The sequence below is a fragment of the Pogoniulus pusillus genome, chromosome 14 (genome assembly GCF_015220805.1).
Source record: "Pogoniulus pusillus isolate bPogPus1 chromosome 14, bPogPus1.pri, whole genome shotgun sequence".
Lineage (NCBI taxonomy): Eukaryota > Metazoa > Chordata > Aves > Piciformes > Lybiidae > Pogoniulus > Pogoniulus pusillus.
Window position 1 is genome coordinate 18,363,867 of NC_087277.1, and position 23,942 is coordinate 18,387,808.

Consider the following 23,942-nt stretch of genomic DNA (forward strand, 5'->3'; position numbering starts at 1 on the left):
GTCAAGCAGAATAAATTACAGCAAGGGATCAATACTTTACCAAGAGGTTGATAGCCTTGTCTCGAAGGGCCTCCAAATGGATTCCTGCTCCCAAACCCACTCCCATCAATGGATCCATAAGACATTTTCTAGATAGCAACAGACAGAGGATGGTACTTCAAACCTAATAAAACAGAGAAAAAGACAGGTACAACATTGTTAAAAGTCAGTTAAACTCCAGTATTCTTGGAAAAAAATGGGGGGAAAAAAGGCAAATGAAAAAATAAAGGACTATCTCCAAGCTTCAGGATGTCCACCTGTGAAAAATAAAGCACTAAAATCCAGGTATCCTGGGCTATCACTGATCCCAGGGGCAAACAAGTCATTTGACCTCCCTGTGCCTTATTTTCTCTAGTGATACAGGGCAACCATTTATCAATTTCAGCCACAGCAAGACTTTTAATTCCTTGCTGTTCATAAAGTGCTTTGAGATCCTGAGCTGGTAGGGAAAGACCAGGTATTCCATCAAAAAAAGGTAATGATGTCTTCTGGAACATTACCACTATGCAGCTGGTTAGGAGTCTATCCATCATGCTGCAGTCTTGATGACCTCTCAAAAGAGACAGTTTGCTGCTGTATTATAAGCTCCTGGGCCTCCAGTACAAATACTGGAGCCAGAGCTACTTTTCCTTCCCAGTGTGAAAAAAAGGAAGAAAAAAAAAAGTTGCAAGGCAGAATGGTATCAAGGCAGCACCATCAGAGAAAGACTACTTCTTCCCACCTCTCCATTGTCTCACCATGAGTCCAAAATACCCTCCAGCATATCAGCAAGGTTCCAGGACTTTGATATTGAAAATAGTTCAACACTTAGGTATGTAGGTGATGATTGGTGAATGAAGAAAAAGAGATAAAGATGCTGCAGTAGTTGGGCATGATACAGCACCAACCCCAGCTGATGCTTCCTTACATGAAGACTATGAAAAAATGCTCCAAGCAGAGAAAATCTGGAGGCTGAGGATGGATAATTACTCCTTTTAAAACCTAGAAGAAAACGTTGCCTACTGAGTAGCATTTCATCAAGCAGCAATGCGGTGATACTGAAAAAGAGCACCATAGGAGAGCTCAGTGGAGAGAGCACATCTTCATATGAGATGACTGGGAACACCACCTGCCCTCACGTTAGGAAGTTGCTCTGTCTCATAAATGTCACTTGTTAACTGAAGGAGAAATGAAAAAAAAAAAAAACGGGCCCTCAAACCACTTTTGCCAACAAGCATCTGCAATTCCTTCACTGCAATGGTGATATTATAGAACTGTTGAATAGTCTGGATTGGAAAAGGCCTTTAAAGGCCATCTAGTCCAACCTACCCACAATGAGCAGGGACATCTTCCACTAGATCAGGCTGTTCAGAGCTCTGCAATGTTTCCATGGATGGGAAACCTACCACTAATTGGGGGAACCTCTGCCAGGGTGACAAGCATTCTCAGTGTGACAAATGTCTTTTTTATATTTACTCTGAATCTCCTCTCTTTTACTTTAAAACCATCATCTTTTGTTCTATTACAACAGAACCTGCTAAAAAGTCTTTCCCTGCCTTTCTTACAACTTCCCTTTAAGTACTGAAAGGCAGCTAAAAGGTGCACCTTCTCATCTCCAGAGTGAACATCTCTACCTCCCTCAGAGTGTCCTCACAGCAGAGGGGTGATCATTTCTGTGGCCTGCTCTGGATCTGCTCCAACAGTTTCGTGTCTTTTTTTTGTACCAAGAAAAACATTGGGGTGTAAGGCTGGATGACATGAGACGAAAGGCTCCATCCTGAGATTGGATACTCAAACTGGGCTTTGCCAGGACTAGTTGCTTCCCCAGGAAAAAGCTGGGAAGGGCCTCCAGTTTGTTAGAACCTCTTGATACATGGCCATGTGTTGCATGATGTTCTGATGTATCTATGCACTGATAGATGCCTCAGTAAAAGACTGAAGTCTCTTTTTAAGGGGCAATGACACAGCTTGCAACTATTCCCTTGGTTTGTCTTCCATGAAGAACAAAGCACCAGAAGTTCCCAGTTCCGTACAGTACTGGGGAAAAGTATAGTGGTCTCAGGCAACTCTTGTACTTTATTCTCCTTTTTTCCTTTCAAACTTTCAAAACCAAGCAAAAAAATTACTGCTGAGATTCACCAGACACAGAAAGTCTAGGCCTAAAAGAAATCACACACTGTCCTCTCTTAATTGGACCAGACACATAAAAGAGGATGGAAGTGCAACTGCCTCGAGAGAGCATGAAAAGTTGAGGAAATCCAAAGTCCAATTTTCCCACCCAGGCTCAGTTTACCACATGCACACAGACTTGACATCCGAGGCTGCAAATTCTCCCAGGCCATAAATCCTTCATTTTAGGACAACAGCCTTTGAATTTGCAATAGCACAAGAAGCCATAAAAAGGATGAGTGTCTGCATTTGTGTGGGAATTGAGCAGATAAAAAATGAATTAAACAAGAGGGAAAGTTACAAGAAGCTATCTCCCAACCCAGGATTTCCAGGACACTCAACAACACAACAATTCATGATGTCAAACATGAAAAACTGTAAGTATCATGAAAATATAATCACTGAATCATAAAATGGTTTGTGTTGGAATGAACCTTTGATGGTCCTTTAGTTCAATCACCCAGCATCGAGCAGGGACATCTTCAACTATATCAGGTTACTTAGAGCCTTATTCAGCCTGGCTCGGAGTGTTTCCAAAGACAGGGCCTCTAACTTCTCTTTGGGCAACCTGGGCCAGGGTCTCACCACCCTCATTGTAATAAATGTCTTCTTTCTATCTTGTTTAAGTCCATCCTCCTTCAGTTTAAAACAATCACCTCCTTGCACTGCTGCTGATGTCTTGATGGAATCAAGATCAATCTACGATGTCTTGATGAAAGTTCTTCTTTCTAACCACTAAACACTGTAAGGAACAGATTGAAGAAGATTCACTTGAGGAGTCTGGAAAGGACATGGGAAAAATCTTGTCCATTCCAGGTCTCAGGTTAACCCACACCTACCACAGTAACACAAACTCCAATGCAAAATGCAACCCAAGATCTAGGAAGACTTTTAAGTGGGAAAATAAAGACAGAGAAGGCAGTTACCAAAACAATTCTGACCAGGAATAAAGATTTATTTTCTTTTCTTCGTCTTTCAGCATGGCTACATATCAAGACCATTATAAAAGAAAATGGGGTTGTTCAGTCTGGAGAAGGCTAAGAGGATATCTTATTGCTCTCTACAACTACCTGAAAGGGGTAGTGAGGCTGCTGTTGGCCTCTTCTCCCAAGTAACTATGCTAGGACAAGAGGAAATGGGCTCAAGTTGTGCCAGGGGAGGTCTGGATTGAAAAAAAATAGAAGAAAAATATTTACTGAAAGAGTGGTGAGGCATTGGTCCTGGGAGGTGATGCAGGAGCTCAAGAAGCATGCAGACATGATGTCTCAGCATATGGCTTGGTGGTCATGGTAGTTGGGTTATGATTAGATTTGATGATCTTTGTGCTAGTTTGAAGCAAGCGAGAATGTTTTAGTGAGAAGAAGTAGATTACAGGCTGTGAAAGGGAAACAACGGTGATGTCTACTTCGCTTACAGTCTTGCTGAACAAGAAATGAAAACATTAGATAACACTCTTGCCATTTTCTCTCACTCTTGCTTGGGCTGCTGGCTGAGCAACATCTTCCTCTCTAACCTCACCTTCCATTTGGACTAACCCACTTGCTTCTTAACCTCTGGCCAGCCCTCAGTTCTTCCTTGGGACTGGTGTAAGGTTGAGAGGGGTAGGGGGAAGGTGAAGGGGTGGTTGAGAGCCCCTCCTGGGGACTCAGGTTTCTGGGAGGGGAGTTGTGTTTCTGTATTACCTTTTACCTTGTATATTTCTGTATGTAACCGTATATACTGTAAATATCTGCTTGTCTATTGTGCTAGCTGTAAATATAAGCTTCATTCATACTTCCAGAGCTGGCTGAGTCTAGTCTGGGTGATTTTTAAAAGTGTGGGGGGACGGGGAACACCCAAACCGTCACAATCTTAAAAGCTTCTATAAGCAGGGAAGTGGAACAATCAACCACATTGAAAACTGCCTCTATTGAGAGGTTGATCTGGATCCATCCTTCCTATTTAAAGATAAGCAAGTGCAATGACTTCCCCATGACTACATGCAACAAACATGAACATCTACACCATGATGTAAAATGACTTGATTACAATTGGGCAAGAATTGCTTTGGCAAACAGTGAATGCATCTATTTTTTGCTCAACAGAGTAATGTGAAAGGGGAGAGAAGGAAAAGCTTTCAGCACACTCCAAATGTTTTGCCTTGTTTTATAATTTTCAAAGCATGCTTCTATTTCATTTTTTTTCAGCCTCTAAGGTATAAAAATTTAGAAAGAAACCCAAAAAAAACCCAAAAGCAAAACCCAAAAAAATCCCAAAACAAACAGAGCATACAACTCTGAAAATTAAATATTTTGGTTTAGTTTAACCAGTCCTTTTAGAAACAATCACCTCCCACCCCACCCGTACCTCTTATTCACATAGCTCCACAACCAGATTCCTACTCCACAGGCATATATTTACAGGAAAGTTTAACTGCAGATCTAAATACTTTTAACTTGATTGGCAATAAAACCATTTCCCTCCCCATTCTCATGGCATCTCCTAAATCTTTTGTCTACTGCTCCTCAGGGAGACTTGTCCAATTTACTGTGCAAGCAGATTGTACAAACTGGAACAAGCGCTGCCTAACATATTAGACAGAGGGAAAACAAATGAAGAGCAAAAAACCTCAACACCTTCCCCCCCACCAAAAACAAAACAAACAAGCAAAAACCAAATGCAACCCCCCAAAAAAACAATCAAGCAAACAAAAAAGCTCTTTGTTTTGTTTGTTGTTTTTTTCTCTTTTTACATCAAGAGTGGTCAAACACCAATGCATGTTGTGTACACAAGTCATGGAGTACCCACTCTTGGAAATACTGCAGCCTGACTGCAACCTGCCCTAGGTGACTTCCAAAGGCTCCTTCCCACCTCAGGTGTTCTGAGATTCTGCAATTTTCTTCCTGAGTTGCCTGAAGCAGTTTGGGAGCCACTCATGGACCACTTTGCAGACTGGAGAACCCTTATTGTGGGAGGAGAAAGGATGAGTAAGAAAGTTACAAAACAATCAGCTTCATTGCCATCTTCTGCAAAAACAAGGCAATAAACTTACTGGAAGTATCTGATGTTAAAAAGAGAGCAACAGATAATTTGCATATGGCAACAAATCATATCAAATTAACCTTAATTTCTTTATTAGCAGGCAGTGAAGCTAGAATAATACCAACAGATATTACAGATTTATGTTGTTAGGGGTCTCCTTGCATGGCAGCAGTGGATTGGAGGGGCAGGTGAATTGTTTTTAATTAGAAAAATGCTCCCAGTTAATTGTTGCAATTGCCAAAGAAGAAACTGTTCTGTGTGGGGTCCACCAAGCTCTACTTTCTCTATATGTATTTTGAGCAGCAATCTGTGGGACGAAACAAGGATTAAAATCATTAAAACACACACAAAACCAAACAGGTTTGGCAGGCTGGACATGAGCCATCCTGTGCTCAGGTGGCCAAGAAGGCCAACAGCATCCTGACCTGGATCAAAAGTACCATGGCAAGCAGGACTAGGGAAATGACTGTCCCCCTGTACTCAGCACTGCTGAGATCACTCCATGAGTACTGGGTGCAGCTGCAGGGCCTTCACTCCAAGGACACTGAGGAGCTGGTGCAGGTCCATAGAAGGGCAACAAAGCTGGTGAAGGGTCTTGAAAATAGGTCTAAGGAGCAGCTGAGGGAACTGGGATTGTTTAACTTGGAGAAGGCTGAGAGGAGACCTCACTCTCTACAACTCCCTGAAAGGATGAGAGGAAATAGCCCCAAGCTGTATCAGGGCAGGCTTAGTTTGGAATTAGAAGGGACAACTTCACTGAAAGGCTTCTCAAACACTGGAGCAGGCTGATCAGGTGCGTGGTTGAATCTCCATCCGTGTAGATGTTTCAAAGAGGCACAGATATGGTGCTGAGGGACATGGCTTAGCACTAGACTTGGTAGAGTTAGATAGTGGTTGGACTTGATAATCTTAAAGGTATTTTCCAACCAAAACAACTCTCTGGTTAAGTATTCATAACAATCATATCAAAGCATTAATTGATGCTTGACAAAGAAAATAAGATGCTACACAATTCAGGTCAACTGCAGGGACTTGAATTCAGAAGTAGGAAACAGGTGTAAGAATGATTTGGAAATGATAGGGAAGCCAGTGCTGCATAGGACAGAGCAACACTACAGGACTGGAAGCTGAGCACAGATTTGCAATGGTGTTCCCTGTAAGGGTGGCAGACATCACACTGAGATGTATAAATAGGATTACAATATCTAGACAGGTGAAGTAAACTTTTTGCTTGACCTCACAGTGAAGAGACCTCAGCTGTATGCATCAGGCTTCAGCAAAGATTTTGCCATAGACTTCAGAGAGTCTAGAGGGAACTGGGAGAATGACAACAGGTCAAAAAAACATGACCTACTAGGAAAGACTGAGTAAATGGGGTTGCTTTGCCTAGAGAAGGAGAAATTGATGGGAAAACCTGAGCTTTCAAATCCATTCAAAGCTGCTGCAAAAATGGAGGAAAACATTTTCTTAATTTGTGTTGGACAAGACAAGGGAACAGCTCTAAATCAAAGCAAGAAAAATGAAGTGAGACATTGGGAGAACCAATGAGGAAGGACAGAGCACCTCTGCCAGTAATGAACACAAGGGGTGGTGAGAGCAATGGTACTCTCGTATTCTATCCACAGCTCTACCATCACCTTGTTGATGGCAAAGTGCCTTCACTGGAAGCTTCAGAAGTGATTAGCAATGACACTTCCATTTCCGCATGGCCACCTAGATAGACATTTTTCCAAGGGTTTTAACCTAGGTAAAGTTCCTGCCCCAAGCAGCCTGACTTTTTTGTAAAGAGAGGGCAGTTCATTTCATGCGAATCATCTTTGCACATCAACCTAAACAGCCTCTGGCCAAACCACATCACTTCTTTCCATAACAGTCTCTCTGAGGTTTCCTAATGAAGAGCCAGGCCCAGCCACTCTGTTAGGAGAGCTGCATATTCTCATGTCTTGAACTTAGTTGATTGATCTCTCTGTTGCCTTTTAACCTTCCCTCAGATGAGCAGAATATACTGACTGCCTTTCATTTCTCACTGGGAGATATGTTTATCAGCAGAAACAAATCACAAGATGAAGGAATAACACTCAGGATGTTCTTACTTCCACAGAACGATAGGAGTTGTAAAGAATAACTAGAGACTATCCAGTCCAACTCCATTGCTGAAGCAGGGTCACCTAGAGCAGACTACACAAGAACACATCCAAGTGGCTTCTGAAAGTGTCCAGAGAAAGAGACTTCACAACCTCTCTCGACAGCTTGGACCAGTGCTCTCGAATCCTTACAGTATGACTTTCCCTCATGTACAGACAGAATTTCCTGTGTTCCAGTTTGTACCCACTGGCCCTTGTCCTGTCCTTGAGCATCACTGAAAAGAGTCTGACCCCATCCTCATGGCCTCCATCCTTTAAATACTGATAAGCATCAAGAATAACCCCTCTCAGTTTGCTCTTCTTCAGGCTAAACAGCTCCAGGTCTCAGCCTTTCTTCCTCACAGAGATACTCTGGTCCCCTCCTGATTTTTCTGGCCCTTTGTTGGATACTCTCCAGTAGCTCCCTGAGTCTCTTCAACTGGGGAATCCAGAACTAGACACGGTAATCAGATATGGTCTCACTAGGGAGGAGAAGCTCCCCTGACCTGGTGGCCACACTCTAAATACATCCCTGAAGACCAAGTCTTCTTGGGTATGAGGGCACTTTGGGGCTCATGGTGAACTTCTTGTCTACCAGAATTCCCAAGTCCTTCTCCACAGAGCTGCTTTCCAGCAGATCAACCCTTCATCTGTAATGGTGTAGGTTATTTTTTCCTCCCCAGGTGCAGGACTCTACATCTGCCCTTGTTGAACTCCATGAGGTGCCTTTCTGCCCAACTTCCCAGACTGTCCAGGTCTTACTGAATGACAGCACAGGCTAACAGTGTACCAGCAACTCTTCCCACTTCTGTCTTATGAGTAAACTCATTGAGGGTCCACTCTATCCCTTCTTCCAGGTCATTGGTGGAAGCTGATTCCCCTGTCTGTAAAATGGACAGATCCAGAATCATCCTACTTGCAGAGTACCGATGTCAACTCAGTTAACATGGAAGTTTTAGGAAGCCATGAGACAAGAGGGAATATTTCCACAGAGTGCTGCTTTTCCAAATCCTCTCTCACAGTTTGGTCTCCAGATTCAGCTCTGTCACTCATGTCAGTCATGTGACTCTTCAGCTTCTCTTCTCAGGGCTTTTCTCCATTATTGAAACCAAAACTCAATAAACCTTTATTCTGTTCACCTGAAAAAAAATCTCTTTTCTCAGCGAGCTGGGATTTCTGAAGAATCTCTGCTGCTGGAGCACATTATTATTACTGTTATTATTATTATTATTATTAAATCAATGGTTTTAACATGAAGTTGGTGTAATTGCACCCCCTAAGTGCTCACTGCTCCTCCTAACACACCTCTCAGAGGGCAATCAGCATAGCTGCAGGGAATGACTTCTTTCTCAGCCTGTGCCTCTGAGGTGATTTGTGCTCCTCTGGATCTTTGGTGAAGTTTGTAATATTAACGTTGAGGTCTCAGGTGGCTTCACTAAGGCAAGGCAAGGAAAGCAGTTCTCAGGAGCTGAAGAAATGAGTAGCAGGAAAGTGGTCCAGGAGTAATGCTCTGTATGCAGCAGGGATTGAAATGTAGCACTATGGATGCTTCCTCCCACTATCTTTCCCAATTAAGTTTTAACACTGATGAAAGGTCCCTGGAGAGTGAAGTCATCTCTGTCCCCATAGCCTGAGGAGCACACTGTCTAGTCTAGGTTGACATGATACAAAATACGTCAAAACCAATAACAAATAAACCCCAGGACATCATATTTATCATCACAGAATCATAGACTCATTTCAGTTGGAAAAGACCTCTAAGATGATTGAGTCCAACCATCAACCTAACAGCACCACTGCAATTAAACCATGTCCCAAAGTACCAAGTTTACATGTTTTTTAACACCTCCAGGGATGCTGACTTCACCATCTCTTTGAACAGCCTGTTCCAATGTCTGGCTACTCTTTCAATAACGATTTTTTTTTTCCCTAATATCCAATGAGACCTTGTAAAAATCAAATTGTCTTCCAGAAACTTCTACAGACACATATGCAGTACTTGACAGGCACAATCTCATTTATGACTGTGAACAACCTGATTCAGCACACTGAAGAATGCTCTTGTCTATCCTCCTCCAACTCAAGTGTACTACACAGCAAAGCAAACGCCTACAGCCTTAAGGCATCATGGAGTAGGTACAAAGTAAAACCATCAGCAATTGTCTCAGATATGAGCTACTTCTACTATTCTGGAGATTTTCTGGAAAATAATGTTTAAAGAAAACAAACCAACCTCTTTTTGCAGTCTTCCTCATCAAAGCCTTATTTCAAGAAAGCATCTGATCACTTTCTAACAGATTTAGTTTGTCTTCCCTGCAGAACAGATGTCATCATAGATAACCTCAGAAGCAAAGCAGTTTGTCTCTACAACAGGCACTACCAGAACCAGCTGTGAAGTCAGGGACAGTGAGATAAGACATTTAAAAAAAAAATTAGAGATCTATACCAAGCCACAGATAGGGACAGTTGGTTTGCCATGCTTCCAGTTGGGATGATACCAAAAGCTCTGGCAAGCAGTGCAACTGATCACAGTCTTAACTTCATCTCATTTTTTCCACCAGCTCAGCAATGCTATGCAAACCCAACATGAAGAGTTTCCACCTAACCCCCTTTTTAATCAGTCATTCCCAAGATGTTCAGCAAACCTATCAGGTACAACTTCCTATCAATTACAAGCACCTCCATCCCTACCAAGCTTGTGAAGACTCACAAAATCATGGAACAGTAGGGGTTGTAAAAGGACCTCTAGAGATCACTTAGTTCAACCCCCCTGCAGCTTCACCTAGAGAAGGTTGCACAGAAATGCGTCCAGGTGGGTATAGAGTCTCTCCAACGAAGAAGACTTAAAAACCTCTCAGGGCAGCCTGTTCCAGTGCTCTGTCACCTCCAAAGCAAAGAAGTTCTGCTTCACGTTTAGACAGAACTTCCTGTGTTCCATCTTGTGCTTGTTGACCCTTATCCTGTTGCTGGGCAGCACTTACCATTTAAGACCTGCTTGACATTAGAAGACTTAAGATCTGATGGACTGTCACTCAACACAAAGAAGAAAGAAATCATAAGGAAGAGAAGTGGGAAGGAATCATCTGCAAATCATCTGTATACACCTCACGTTACATAAATGTCTGCCTATCAGATGTGAAGAAGAGAGGTAAGGCAAGCAACACGGAATACTTTTGTGCTCCTTTCATGTCAATCCCATATGCCACTTCAATAGACAAGACTTTTCTTCCACAGCAACCTGAGTTGCATGTCTTCTCACAAAAGAACTGAAGACAGTCTTCAAATCTCACTAAGTGGCACCAGGGCCAGATTTGCCTTAGGCAAAAGCCAAGAATAAGGAACAGATATAATGTTTTGTTTACCTTGGGAATCTCAGATTCCTAGACCCCATGTTTAAGCTGCATAAAACAGCAGCAATAGAAGACTGCTAGAAAAAGCCTTCCACCAAAAGGATCACACGCCATGTGGCAAGCTGGATGCCTTCCATCTTCAAAGCATAAGGCAACACACACTGAAACAGTTTGGTTCTCAAAAGCTGCAGCTGAGTGGGATAAATCACGAAGTGATTGCACTAGCAAGACCAGCCCTCAGGACCCACCTGAGGTATTTAGCTCAAGTGAAAAGAAGGAAGACATTATTTGAGAAACCAAAGATGTTTTGGAGTCTGCTGCCACTGAGCTGTAGCTTACACTTTCAACTAATCATCTCCAGGATATAAGGATGGCAGAGCTTAGATGACTTTAGTGCCAGATCACTGTTATCTCCTTTTGATCAAGATGCAATGCCACTCTCCCCCCCATCTTTTTTTTAAATAAACATTAAAATAATGCTTAAACAACGTTTCTTCTGGGTGCTGTAGGAGAAAGGAAGAGGTCCACTGGAGAAGAAAAGGCTGAGACCTTATTGCTCTCTACAACTACGGGAAAGGAAGCTGGGGTGAGGTGTGGACTGGTCTCTTCTCCATAGTATCAGATGATAGAATGAGAGGAAGTGGCCTGAAGTCATGCCATGAAAGGTTTAGGTTGTATATTAGGAAAATAATCTTGACTGAAATAGTGGTCAGGCATTGGATCAGGCTGCCCAGGCAAGTGATGAAGCTACCACCATGGAGGTGTTCAAAAAATGTGTAGATATGGAACTTTAGGACATATTTTAATGGCCATGGTGGTGTTAGGTTGACAGCTGATGGTCTTGGAGGTCTTTCCAACTGAAACAATTATATGATTCTGTGATAAAATGCTCTCAAAACCTTCCAACCCTGACAGTAAAATCTACCAAAGATTACTCTTCTTTCTTTTTCTTTTTTTTTTCCCTGCATTGCTATCTTCTATTTGATGTCTTGTGCCATGTTGTCTGCTTTTTGTGAACCTTGCATGTGGAACAGCCTTAATCTACCCACACGCCTAACACAGAAGTATTACATATTTCAGTGAACAGCAAAATTACATTTCCAGCCAGTTCAGAATCCAGGTTTCAGCTGCCTTTTTACTGGTTACAAAAGATGAATATTGATGTCTATTTGCTGTGCAAAAAAAAATTAAAAAAAAAAAAACAGGAGGAGCACAAAGAAGAGGGAACTGTTGTTTAGTTTGCTACTGTGACATCAGAGCAATTTTATTAATTATATTTTAAAAAGCCAAACATGAATGAATGGATGAAGACCAACTGCAACACCCTAAGTCAGCTGGGCAGCAGAAAGAGCATTCAAAGATTTAGATCAGATTTTAAGAGAATAAAGAAATGCAATCTGTGGACAGTAATCAATTTTGAGTCCATAGGAACATCTTTATTGACATAATTGCAATGTTCTAAGGGAAGAAGATACAGGATAAAGTGGGATACATTAATTAATTGATTCCTAAATCTCAGGACTATGTTCTCTCATAATCCAACACCACTGATTTCCTACGTGCCACTTCCTGAAGTACAGCAAGCTCAGTGGTGGTGCAGTTGACACCCCTGAGGGACAAGATGCCACTCAAAGGGACCTGGACAAACTTGAGGCATGGACCTGTGTGAACCTCATGAAGTTCAACAAGGGCAAGTGCAAGGTCCTGCACGAGTCAGGGCAATTCTTGGTATTGATGCAAGATGAGGGATGAAGAGATTGAGAGCAGCCTTGCAAAGAAGGACTTGAGGTGACAGTGGATGAAAAACAGGACATGAGCTATCAATGTGGGCTTGCAGCCCAGAAGGCCAACCATATCCTGGGCTGCAACCAAAGCAGTGTAGGCAGCAGATTGAGAGAGGTGATTATGTCTCTGCTCTGCTCTGTTCTGCTCTCCTGAGTCCCTACCTGGAGCACTTCCTCCAGCTCTGGAATTCTCAGCACAGAAAATTCATAGAACGGTTGGAATGGGTCCAGAGGAGGCCACAAAAAAGATCACAGGGCTGGAATATCTCTGCTATGAGGATAGGCTGAGAGACCTGTAGCTGTTCAGCCTGGAGAAGGGAAGCATGTTGGAAATTAGAAAGTCTTTACTGAAAGGGTTGTCAAGCCACACGACATCCCTGGAAGGACCTAAAAGACATGTAGATGCAGTGTTGAGGGACATGGTTTATTGGTGACCTGGCAGTGTTGAGTTAATAGTTAGATTTGATGATCTTAAACATCTCCTCCAAACAAAACAATTCTATGGTTATATGTAGTTCAAGAAGAAACAAAGGGCGGCAGCTTGTACACACCATCACCCTCTGCTGACAAAAGCCCTTTTGACATTTCTATTCCTTGCTCTGCCCATTGTGCTTCTATGGCTACTCAAACTATGTATCTTCATGCAGAACTTCCAAGCAATTCCCACGCTGTGAGATACAGAAAAAACAGGTAGCAAAACCACATTTGCGCCAAGAACAAGAAAATTAAGAAAGGGTTTGCATTTGGTCCTGTGGCCACCTGTAACAAAACAATTTGGAGGTAGCAAAGGCTGTGAGCCAATTCTCCTGCCAAATTAATGTCAATTTGCTGAAGAACTTCTACTGAACCTGCATTTGGCCACAGCACACAATGGGGAAAAAACAAATGCATGTTCAAATTTTCCAACTCATTCACCTTTGCCAAGACCCTTCACTGATGGAGGGTTGCTTGAACCCTTAATTATTTCTAGTGATGGTTGATCTCTTAATTATTTCAAGTGGTCCTTCACATCACATCAATCTACTGTTCACAGAGGACTCTGCATTTTTAAACTATAACACAATCTCCTTAAATCAGGAGGGAGAGTGAGCACCTTCACTATCATTATTTCCCCTCCACAAATAAAAGCCATTCAAAGCCAAGGAGTTTTTTAAAGCAAGGGATGCTCCTCTGTAGGAGCAAAGCACAGGCAGGACAAGGAATATCCAGGACTGCTAGCAACAAGGCAACAAGATGAAAACTAAGAAACATGGACTGAGGAGAAACAAGCAATTGAGATGTTTTGGACCACAGACATTCACTAGAGGGATGCAGCTGAAAGAGACAAAAAAAAAAAGAGGGCAGGGGGAGCAACAAATTTGCCTAAATCCTAGGAAAACAAACTAACAACCACCCCTCATCAGTCAGGGAGTGAAACCTCTCCACGACTGAGTCACATCTCCTGCCTATGGCAGGATTAGCATAGCAGAAGAAAAGGCATCGCATCATTTCATTGTGTTTGAAGACATACAGCAAGGACAACAAGGAAATGCAGACAAAGCATTTCTTCACAGAAGAGGTTGTCAAGCCCGGGAACAGGCTGCTCAGGAAAGTGGTGGAGTAATCACCCCTAATGGGATTTAAAAGCTATGTAGATGTGGCTTCTCATGAGGGCCATGGTTTAGCACCTGTGTGCTGGATTAACATCTGGACTCAGTGGTATTACAGGTCTCCTCCAACCAAAATAATTCTACGGTTCTATGAAAGCTCCATTTCAGGTAATTTCTCAGCTTTGGTACCATTCACCACATACTTTGGAATTCCTTCTTCCTGCTGATAAGCTCATGTAGCACATGATGGCACCAAAGGGAACCAAGTGCAAGTATCAAGGAGAAAAAGCAGCTTCGTCTCAGTGCATGATTCAAGCCTTGAACAAGCCAAAGCAAAACAGCTGACTATCAAATCCTGCACAAAGCAAAAAGTTGCCCTTAAAAATATAGATAGCAGTTGGCTGGTTTTTTTTCCACAAAAACAAAACAAAAACAAAACAAAACAAAACAAAAAAACCCCAAAAAACAAACCAAAAAACCAACAGTTTGTAGTTTTTCAAACAGCCGTGTCTAAGAGCCTGATGGAGACAGGACACACAATGTGGGATGCAACTCGCTAAATATAGGTGACAAGGACCATCATAAGATCCCACGTGAGGTACATGTGAGGCTGGTAGACTTGACTGGTGACTTCTAGGCTGGTAGGAGCGTGGGAACCAGCTCCAAATTAAGGCATCTAATTCTCAGTGTGTACACCCTCAGTGTGGGTATCTGAGCACCCATGGCTACTGGCAGAAACTTTAGTCAGACCAGTCAGCGAAGACTGGAGAGGAAGTCAAAACACACAGGAAGTGCCTAGTTTTCAGTAAACAGATTAACAAAAGACTAACATTTACTCTTAAATGTATCATTTTCACCTCTCTTTTCTGTGCTTTAGTTGATCTTACTGCATGATAAGAACTAAAGAGGTGACATCTCTTAAAGCTGACAAAAGAATGATAGAATAGGGGAAAAGACCGTAAAATAAAAGCCCACGAAGTCCTGAGTCACCTGGAAAAGGCAAACAAATCCCTCCTGCTAGAACTGGGAATAATGCATCAAATCCAGGAGGAGACAGGAATCAAAGAAAAGTGAGGGTCCTCTAAGTCTAGGTAAACAAGAGTTTCATGCCACGGGCTATTGTGGATGCTAAAAATCATAAGCAGGCTTAAAATGAAGCAGGACAAGGAGAAAGAGAAGGAGCCAGAAAAAGAAGAAATAAGAAGAAAAGAAAAAATCCATCACATGATATTAAATAGACCATGTCTGCTTGGGGGAACATGTCTTTCTTGGAATGAGGAGCCCAAAATTGAGTCCAGTATTTGAGGTGTGGCCTCAGCAGTGCCTGGCACAGGAGAACAATCACTGCCCTAGTCCCACTGGCTGCACTACTGCTGATTCAGGAGAGTATGTTCTTGGCCTCCTTGGCCATCTGGGCACATGCTGGCTCATCTTCAGCCAGTTGTTAAGCAACATCTCCCAGGTCACTTTGTGACAGGCAACTATCCAGGCACTGCCCCAAGTCTGTAGCACTGCATGGAGTCAGTGGCACTCGGCTTTGTTAAACCTCCTACAACTGACCTCAACCCATTGATCCATCAGTATATAAAGATAAAAAAATGAAGTGAAACTAAGACCCTGTTCTGCTCTATCTGCTCTCAGATGGTGATGGCAGCACCCACAGCAACACTCTCATCACACAGGCATTTCCTTTACAACAGCTTTACACAGAAGTGCAACACTGAGTAGAAATACATGTTGAGTAGAAATATATACTCCCACACATGACTTTTTATTCTCTCCCCAAGCTTGTCTAACGCTAATGGCCCTATTTTTGTATTGTTTGGTTGAATTTTTTAGTGGTTTGATTCTATATGAAGGATAAGATCCACATCTGAAGTGAATAGTTTCCTCTTGCTCTCTGTATGCATGCAGGCTGTTTTTAACTTCTATTTTTCTGTCTCACAAATGTTTTCAGCTTGAAGAAAGCATCATTCTGAAAATGAAATAAATAAAACATAAAATGAAGGAGACTCCATAATGAAGTTGGGACAAGGACCAAAAGAACTTGTATTTCAAATGTTCTATTGCACCGTTTGCTTGTGTTGCATTCAAAGCTTTGGGAACCCATCCAAACCTACGCAGACACAAAATAATCCACAGAAATTACAGCTGCGAGGTGCCAGCATCAGGGAAAAGTGTTTTGATTGGAAAGTGAAACTGAAAATTCAAGGATGAGGTGAAAAGTATGGAGCAGCTTGGGTGGGAAGAAAAAGGTCCCAAAAAGGAAATGATGAATGGAGATTTTGGGAATTTGACTTTGTCCCTCTGCATTAAAAAAAGACAAAGAGAATGGAAGAGGGTCTGTGCAAAAATCAACTGGACAAACATTAGAGTAGTCTCTATCCCTCCTGCATGGTTTTGGTTTTGTTTCCCTTCCAGTCTCGGTGAGGATATTGGAGGATCTCTAATGGGTTTGGCTGTTTTTTTCCCTTTATGAATAAAACACAGTAAACTTCAAAACTTCTGAAAGCAAGGGAAAGCAGAGAATAGGAGATCATATGGACCTTATGCAGCTTCAGACCTGACAAAAATCCTTGGCTGAACTGCACTGATCACAGCCATAGCATTCCAACAAGGACCTTCTTCAGGATAACAAGGTGCTCTCCCACCTCCCCTGAAAAGTTGCTCCTCTTTGGAGAGCTCTCTCTCAGGGAGGAGATGCAGTGGCTGGTGAGCAAGTCCCGAAGCACATGAAGCTCTTCTGAAGACCCATTACAGAAAGCCAGAGGACAGCTTTTAGTTTCTAGAACCACTATGAGCTCACAACTCCTCTTCTCCTGCATTTATATTCTCCTTGGTAAATGACCTGATCAAATCACATTTAACTTGAAAGGAAAACAAAAAAACAAAACAAAAAAAAAAAATCCAAACAAACTTAAAGACAAGTCAGCTATGTAAAGATAAAAACTCCATCTTTAAATTCAAAGAAGACAGAAAATCTTATCCACTGTACCTTTTGAAGCAATCCCCAATCTCACTAAGGAAAGAAATGAAAACACTGCAACTGGAGCATAACACAGAGAGTTTAAGGTCAAATAAAAACCCCCAAAATCCAGGCAATTAAGTTCATGGGAGTACAGGGAGGGTGCACAGAGTTGTGTCTAATGGGTTTGTTCCACAACGAGACCAGAAATATTTATTCGAACTGAACAGTGCCTCCCTCTTTGTGCTGCCTTAATCCAAGGATTAAATTTATTATCCAAGCAAAGTATGAGGATCTGGCCCCTAATGATTACATGCTCATAAAAATCAGAAGATACTGTTATTATTTCAACTAAGCATCATAAACAACAGCATCAATTAAATTTTGCCAAGCACTGTACACATTGTGGATGCTTCAGAATAAATTACTTCGTTGCAAAATAGAGTATGTGCTAGCTCCAGGAGGGATGGGTAGTCCCACTTTAAATTGCTCTAAGGAAATACATGACTCCACCAGGTTGTTATTTTGCAGGGAAACATTTTGAAATCCATTTGCAAACATTCAGTTCAGAAAGTTGAGATAGCTGCTCTCTGCAGAGAAAATTAAGGGAAACTACAAAAGAATGAAAGGCTAAAAAAAGACATCTGGTGCAGATGGATTCTCGGCTGAATTCTATAAAATATTTACAGATCTTCTGTCACCAAAACTTACGTTTCCTTTTGATGAGGTGGAAACCAAAGGCTCTCCACCTGTCTTTTTTTTTGTTGTTGTTGTTGTTTTAATATCCTCACAGAAGATATAATAATATTATAAAGGAAAAAAGAAAACTCAAAACAAAAAGAACCAAAAAAAAACCCCACCACCTACAAAACCAAAACTCACCACAGACATTATTTAATCTCAGCTGTAATTACTGCAAGTGACTCCAATTAATCAATGCTGATTCTAACATTCAGTGATATTGCCCCTTTGCTTAATTTAGCCCAGAGTTGTTCACTAAATTCCAAGTTCAAGAGTTAGTTCATTAAAATAGTCTTAGCTCAGATAAGCACAGGCTGGTACCACCATCATTCACACAATAAATTAACAGCCTAGCCTCATGACAGTGCTGTCTCTAGATACCAAAAGATACTTCATCATGTGTCATAAGGGTAAAGTATCCACTTTTTCATTTAAGATCAGCCAAAAAGTTTTCAATTTTCTCCTCCTAAAAATGTCATGTTCCATTTGCTAACAACCAGACTACAGGACTTCAGCTCCCAAAGAAGGAGCATGCAGCTCACAGAGTCTTAGAATTGCTTAGATTGGAAAAGACCTTTAAGATCATCATGTCCAACCATTATTGCAGCAATGGCAGGTCACCACTGAACTATGTCCCTCAGCACCACATCTGTACGTCTTTTAAACACCTGCAGGGATGGTGCCTCAATGTATATTTGTGACATGCTGATTGATATTGTACCAGTTGAAGTCTCATAGATGACAGAGTAGATGAACATGGAGCAGCCCTTCAAACTGCAAAATGATCCCACTGGTCCTGGCAGGACTCTGGAGTAAGATGTGGCTAAGCATCAGCAATGATTGCAAGAATTCAACCCTTTTACTTCAGGGTATGCATCGAGGCAATGCTTGGTAGTTCTGGATTTGATGTCAAAGGTAAGAAGGTGAAGACAGTGGACTGAAACCAGGGGATAAGTCATAGAATCAGAAAATGGTTTGGGTTGGAAGAGAGCTTAAAGACCATCTAGTTCCAAATTCCCTACTATGGAGTCCCAGGTCACATCTCGTCTCAGATCTCTTGCTCAAGGCTATATGCATCTTTCTTCTTCCTGTCCCTAGTAAGGAGACAAAGATCTTAAAACAGAAATTCCTTTCTTTAGAATACATGTTAAAGCCTAATTTTGATCTGTGTTGGATGTTCTCAGTTTCAATACAGCACCAAGAACTATCTCATACGTATTTGCATAATAAATAAATAAATAAATAAATAAGCCCACACTGTGTTCTGCTTTAACAAATTTCTGCATAAGGTAAGAATTTACAACATAGTAAACAGTAGAGTCTTTTTTTTTTTTCCAAAATGACTTTGGATTTGTTACTTAATGCAGGATTATGCTTTTTACAAGTGAAAGAAGAAACCACATCATGAAGTGGTCTGCATTGGATGTTGACTCGACAAGCACTACAATTAATTCAAATTAGCATGTTGCCCTTCCTCTCCCTTCACACTTTCAGAAATGTCTCTCTAAACCCATCTATGATTACCAATCATACATAAAAGCTTCAGAAAAATACTCCTCCACAAGCATATGGCAGAACAAATTTGTCCAGTGTTGCAGGCTTTCCATGGCATTTATCTCAAAGAAGGTATTACACAGTGATATGAATGTCTCTGTGTGTTGGCTGCACTCAGAGTGGCACAGAATTACTACCTTATCCCCTTGTGGTGTCCACCATCTCCTCAGGAAGGCACCCTGCTGCCCACCACAGAAGCTTCAGATTGATGAGAACTGTCATCAGCTATCCAAGATCTCAGCTGAGACATCCATCCTTCAAATCAAGGCAGTGCTTTCTAAGAGCTGTGCTGGACCTCAGTCACATGCCATGGCAACCAAACTGAAGTCCAAAAAACCCAAAACAACCAACAAACCAACAACCAAATCCAAAGCATCAAAAGCATTCTATGAGCGATGTAATTCTCATAGGCAACAGCCACTAGTCCAAATATTGCAACAACCAGCATGTCTTCTCGCTTCTTGCTGCTTCAGGAGGCACTTGACTCAAACCAGTAATGTGCACTGGTAGCCCAGAAAGCCAACTGTATTCTGGGCTGCACTGTAAGAAGTGTGGCCAGCAGTTCAAGGGAGATGATTTTCCCCCTCTACTCTGCTTTTGTGAAACCCCACTTGGAGTACTGCATCCAGCTTTGGAGCCCCCAACACAAGAAGGACATGGTTTAGAGTTGGAGAGGGTCCAGAGGAGGGCCACAAAGATAGTCAGAGGGTTGGAACACTTCTCCTACAAGGTCAGGCTAAGGGATTTGGGTCTCTACCCCAGAGAACTGAAAACTCTGGAAAGACCTTATAGTGGCCTTCCAGTACCTGAAGAAGGCTATGGGAAAGCTGGAGAGGGACTATTTATAAGGACCTGTGGTGACAGCACAATGGGCAATGGTTTTAAACTAGAACAGGATAGATTTAGGTTGGACATTAGGAAGTTTTTTACTATGAGGGTGGCGAGACACTGGAACAGGTTGCCCAGAGAAGCTGTGGATGCTTCATCCCTAGAAGTCTTTAAGACTCTGCTGGATGTGGCTTTTTGGTCTAGCAGGAAGTGTCTCTGCCCACAGCAGAAGGGGTTAGAACTACACTATCTTTAAGGTCTCTTCCAATTCAAACCATTTTACAATTCTCTGTCACTGCTGTAGCCACATTGCTCATTATATTCTCCAATCTAAGTGTAGGAAGAGAGCAGTGAAGAGTTATCTGTCAAAACACAACAGCAGCCACCACTATGAGTTAACCTTAACCCCTAAGGGATCCCTTCTGTATCAGGATATTGTCTTGAAGCACATCAAACTAATTCAGCCTTCCCTGATGTAATAGCAGGACAGCAGGCTCAGACATGGTGAGATGAAAAAGCTCTTCAAATAACAACCTCAAACAATGTAATTTCATTAAAGACAGGCTGACCCTTGGTGCTTTTGCTTGTGTTCCTTTATGATATCAGTTCTCACTGATGTAGTTCACTCCCTGGCAAACCTTTTCTTTTTTTTTCTTTCTTTCCTTTCTGTCTTCCTTGTTGTGTGTGTGCTTATAAATATAGAGGAATAACAAGAACATGGATAAACCCTGAAGGTGTTTCTCTCCATGCTGGTCCAAACAAGAGCGCAAGATGGGCAAGATATTCTGTTACACTCAGCAGTTTGCAAGACTCTGCACAGCCTCCCTTTAGAGGCTATTTAATTCAAAAAAAAGGTAAAAGAGCTAATGATGCCTGAGAAGAAAATTTCTCAAGCTCAATGGATGGTTCTGAGAATTCAAGGTTTAAAAGTTATTAAAAACTACAAATCCCACAAAAACATCAAGACAAGCTTTGGCTTTTTAATTTGCAGGGTTAGAAGTTTTCTCAATACAGGCATCTTGAAAGGTCCAGAGATACAGGTCCAGGAAAGCTGCTGGGTTTTCTTCCTCCCTGCATCTTATATTAGAATACCCTTGAATATTGTGTCAATAATAGTGCAGCCACTAGGACCAAGGAAGTGATTGTCCCCGTGTGCTGGGCACTGGTGAGGTCATACCTCAAATACTGGGTTCAGCTTTGGGCTTCTCCTTCCAAGAAAGACACTGAGGTGCTGGAGCATGTCCAGAGAAGGGCAATTAAGCTGGTGAAGGGTCAGGAAAACAGGTCTGTTGAGGAGAGCCTGACAGAATTGGGGTTACTCAGTCTGGCAAAGAGGAGGCTGAGTGGAGACTTTATTGCTCTCTATAATAACCTGAAGGGAGGTTGGAGTGAGATGGGGGTCAGTCTCTCCTTTGAAGTAACAAGTGATAGGACAAGAGAAAATGGTCTCAAGTTATATGGAGAAAGGTTTAGGCTGGATGTTAGGAAAAAAATTCTTCACAGAAAGGGTTGTGAAGCCCTGGAATGGGCTGCTTAGGAAACTGGAGTCATCATCCATTCAAAAGACATGTAAATAGGGTGCTTAGTGTAAGCACTTAGCTGTACTAAGTTAACGATTGGATTCAATGACTTTAAAGGTCTCTCCCAGCCAAAACGATTCTATGATTATATAATTTTATCTACTCATTATTTTAGAGAAGCCTCACACCCTTTCTCCTCAACATTGCAGCATCCAGATGCTGCTCCATTGGGTCATTAGTTGAAACAAAATGCTCACATCTGCTTAACCTATCTCTCACTGAAGGCAGCACAGAGAAATTAAACTCGAAGGACTCTCAGGATCTGGAATCTCCAGACTAGATTTACTTTGCCAAACCTGAGTGGTCCAAAAGCTGAATTTTCTGAAACGAGATGACCTGTTTAGATTTCAAATATTTAATTCTCTAGTTCCACTCCAGAAGTTTTGCACATACAAGTTTTTCCTTCAGTGAAAAGCACTTTAGTTTTGCATGTATGTGAATCTACATATTTAAAATCACAACACACAAACTTATATTAATTTCAACTTTAGAGTCTGATTTTTAAAATAACCAGAAATATGAAATAACAAAAAAAATCTGCAAATCTTTAAAATGTTTGGATCTTTTCACATAAGTCTCAATAAGTTATTCTAATCACAGAATGAATTTGTCCCTCTTTGTAACAAGCCTACAATGAACTGAACAGAAGCATAAGAATACCAAATAAAGATGAGCCATGACACAAAACCCTCCGTAAAGGGTAAACATCAACCTGTATTTTCAAGCTGCTGTCTCCAGAGAGCTTCTTCCTTTCCTAATTCTGCCAGAATTCTCCACTGTCACAGTCCAGCTCAAACTCTTGTATTATTTTACCCATGGGAAAAACCAGAAGCCACATCCAACCTCCTCTGCAGAGATCTGTCACAATTTTTCACTTAATGAAGTAAAATTCTAAAGTATTTGAGTAATTTTTTGATGCATGACATGACTTAAGTCAAGCAAGACCTTTTCAACCAGTGCGGTAGACAGAGACGCAAGCTTCATTACAGTTCAGCACAACCATCAGCAAAGGAAAGAATTTCATAAAAAGGGTTGATTCAGTAGATCAGCACCAACCTTTCAGACAGGACCAAGTTATTTCAGCCATCAGCTCCTCAGAAGAGCAATCAGATGGTCAAAATTTCTGCCTGCAGTCTGGACTGAAGGTCAGCTCTCCTATTAGGGGAGCTTTGATAGCCCCTACGGATGGATACTATCAAAATACAGAAAGGGCTAAAGGAGGGATATTTTTACACTGAAGGAAGGATATTTAGACTAGATACAAGGAATACAATTTTTATAATGAAGGTAGTGAAACATTGGAACATGTTGCCCTGAGGGGTGGCAGATGCCCTACATCTGGAAATACTCAGCCTCAGGTCGAAAGGGACTCTGACCAATCTGATTCAGTGAAAGATGTTCCTGGTCCCTGCAAGGCAGTTGGAATAGATGACCTTTAACGGTCCCTTCCAAACTAAACCACACTGATTTTATGAACTAAGGATATTACTTTTCCTGGCTAGAACCTTTTCAAGAGAGACCCAAAACAAGAATCATAGAAGCACTGACTGTACTGGGTTGGAAGTGACCTTTAAAGGCCATCTAGTTTAACCTCCCTGCAGTAAGCAGGGACTTCCCCAACCAGATGGTTGCCCAGAGCACCATCAAGCCTCACCTTAAATGTCTCCAGGGATGAGGCTTCCGCCACCTCCCTTGGCAACCTGTTCCACCACCCCTCACAGTAAAGAACTTACAAGAGCATTCAAAACCACATGTGACAGTATTTCCACACCACTGACAGACCACACAGCATGCACAATAAGACAAGACACCAGAGAAGACCAGCACTTGCCTCTGACGCGTAAGGGAAAATGTTCTCTTAAGGGACTTCAATCTGACTGGCATATGCTTCAAGTTTCCTGCTGCCAGGACTAAAACATCCCTAGAATTATTTAATATCACAGCTGACAAGTTTCCTACCTCAGAAAGAACTGTGCATCACTCAAGGGAATTTTGTGTTAGACCTCATCTTGATATAGGGGAGTTGATCAAAGAAATGAAAATTAGTGGCTGCTTGGGTAATCATGACTTGTTCACTGGAAAAAAAAAAGTGTGTATATATATATGTATATATAAAAAAATAATAACACTTAAACAAGCAATAAAAGCTCTTAGTGTTTTTAAAAAGAGTGTTTCACAAAAGCATGTAAGTAGAAAAAGAGAAGGGTAATTGCACGTGTA

The 23,942-nt window shown here is 41.7% G+C and overlaps 1 protein-coding gene across 2 annotated transcripts in view; it reads right to left on the minus strand.

The window, feature by feature from the left end:
• The window catches only part of TSNARE1 (t-SNARE domain containing 1), a 477,462-nt gene that overhangs the window by 350,878 nt on the left and 102,642 nt on the right, over window positions 1-23,942 (minus strand). For both annotated transcript variants that reach the window (XM_064154390.1, XM_064154391.1), the window contains one exon: window positions 41-163. In XM_064154390.1, coding sequence (XP_064010460.1) covers window positions 41-125 — 85 coding nt within the window. In that variant the 5' untranslated portion in view covers window positions 126-163. The remainder of the gene's footprint in view (window positions 1-40; window positions 164-23,942) is intronic.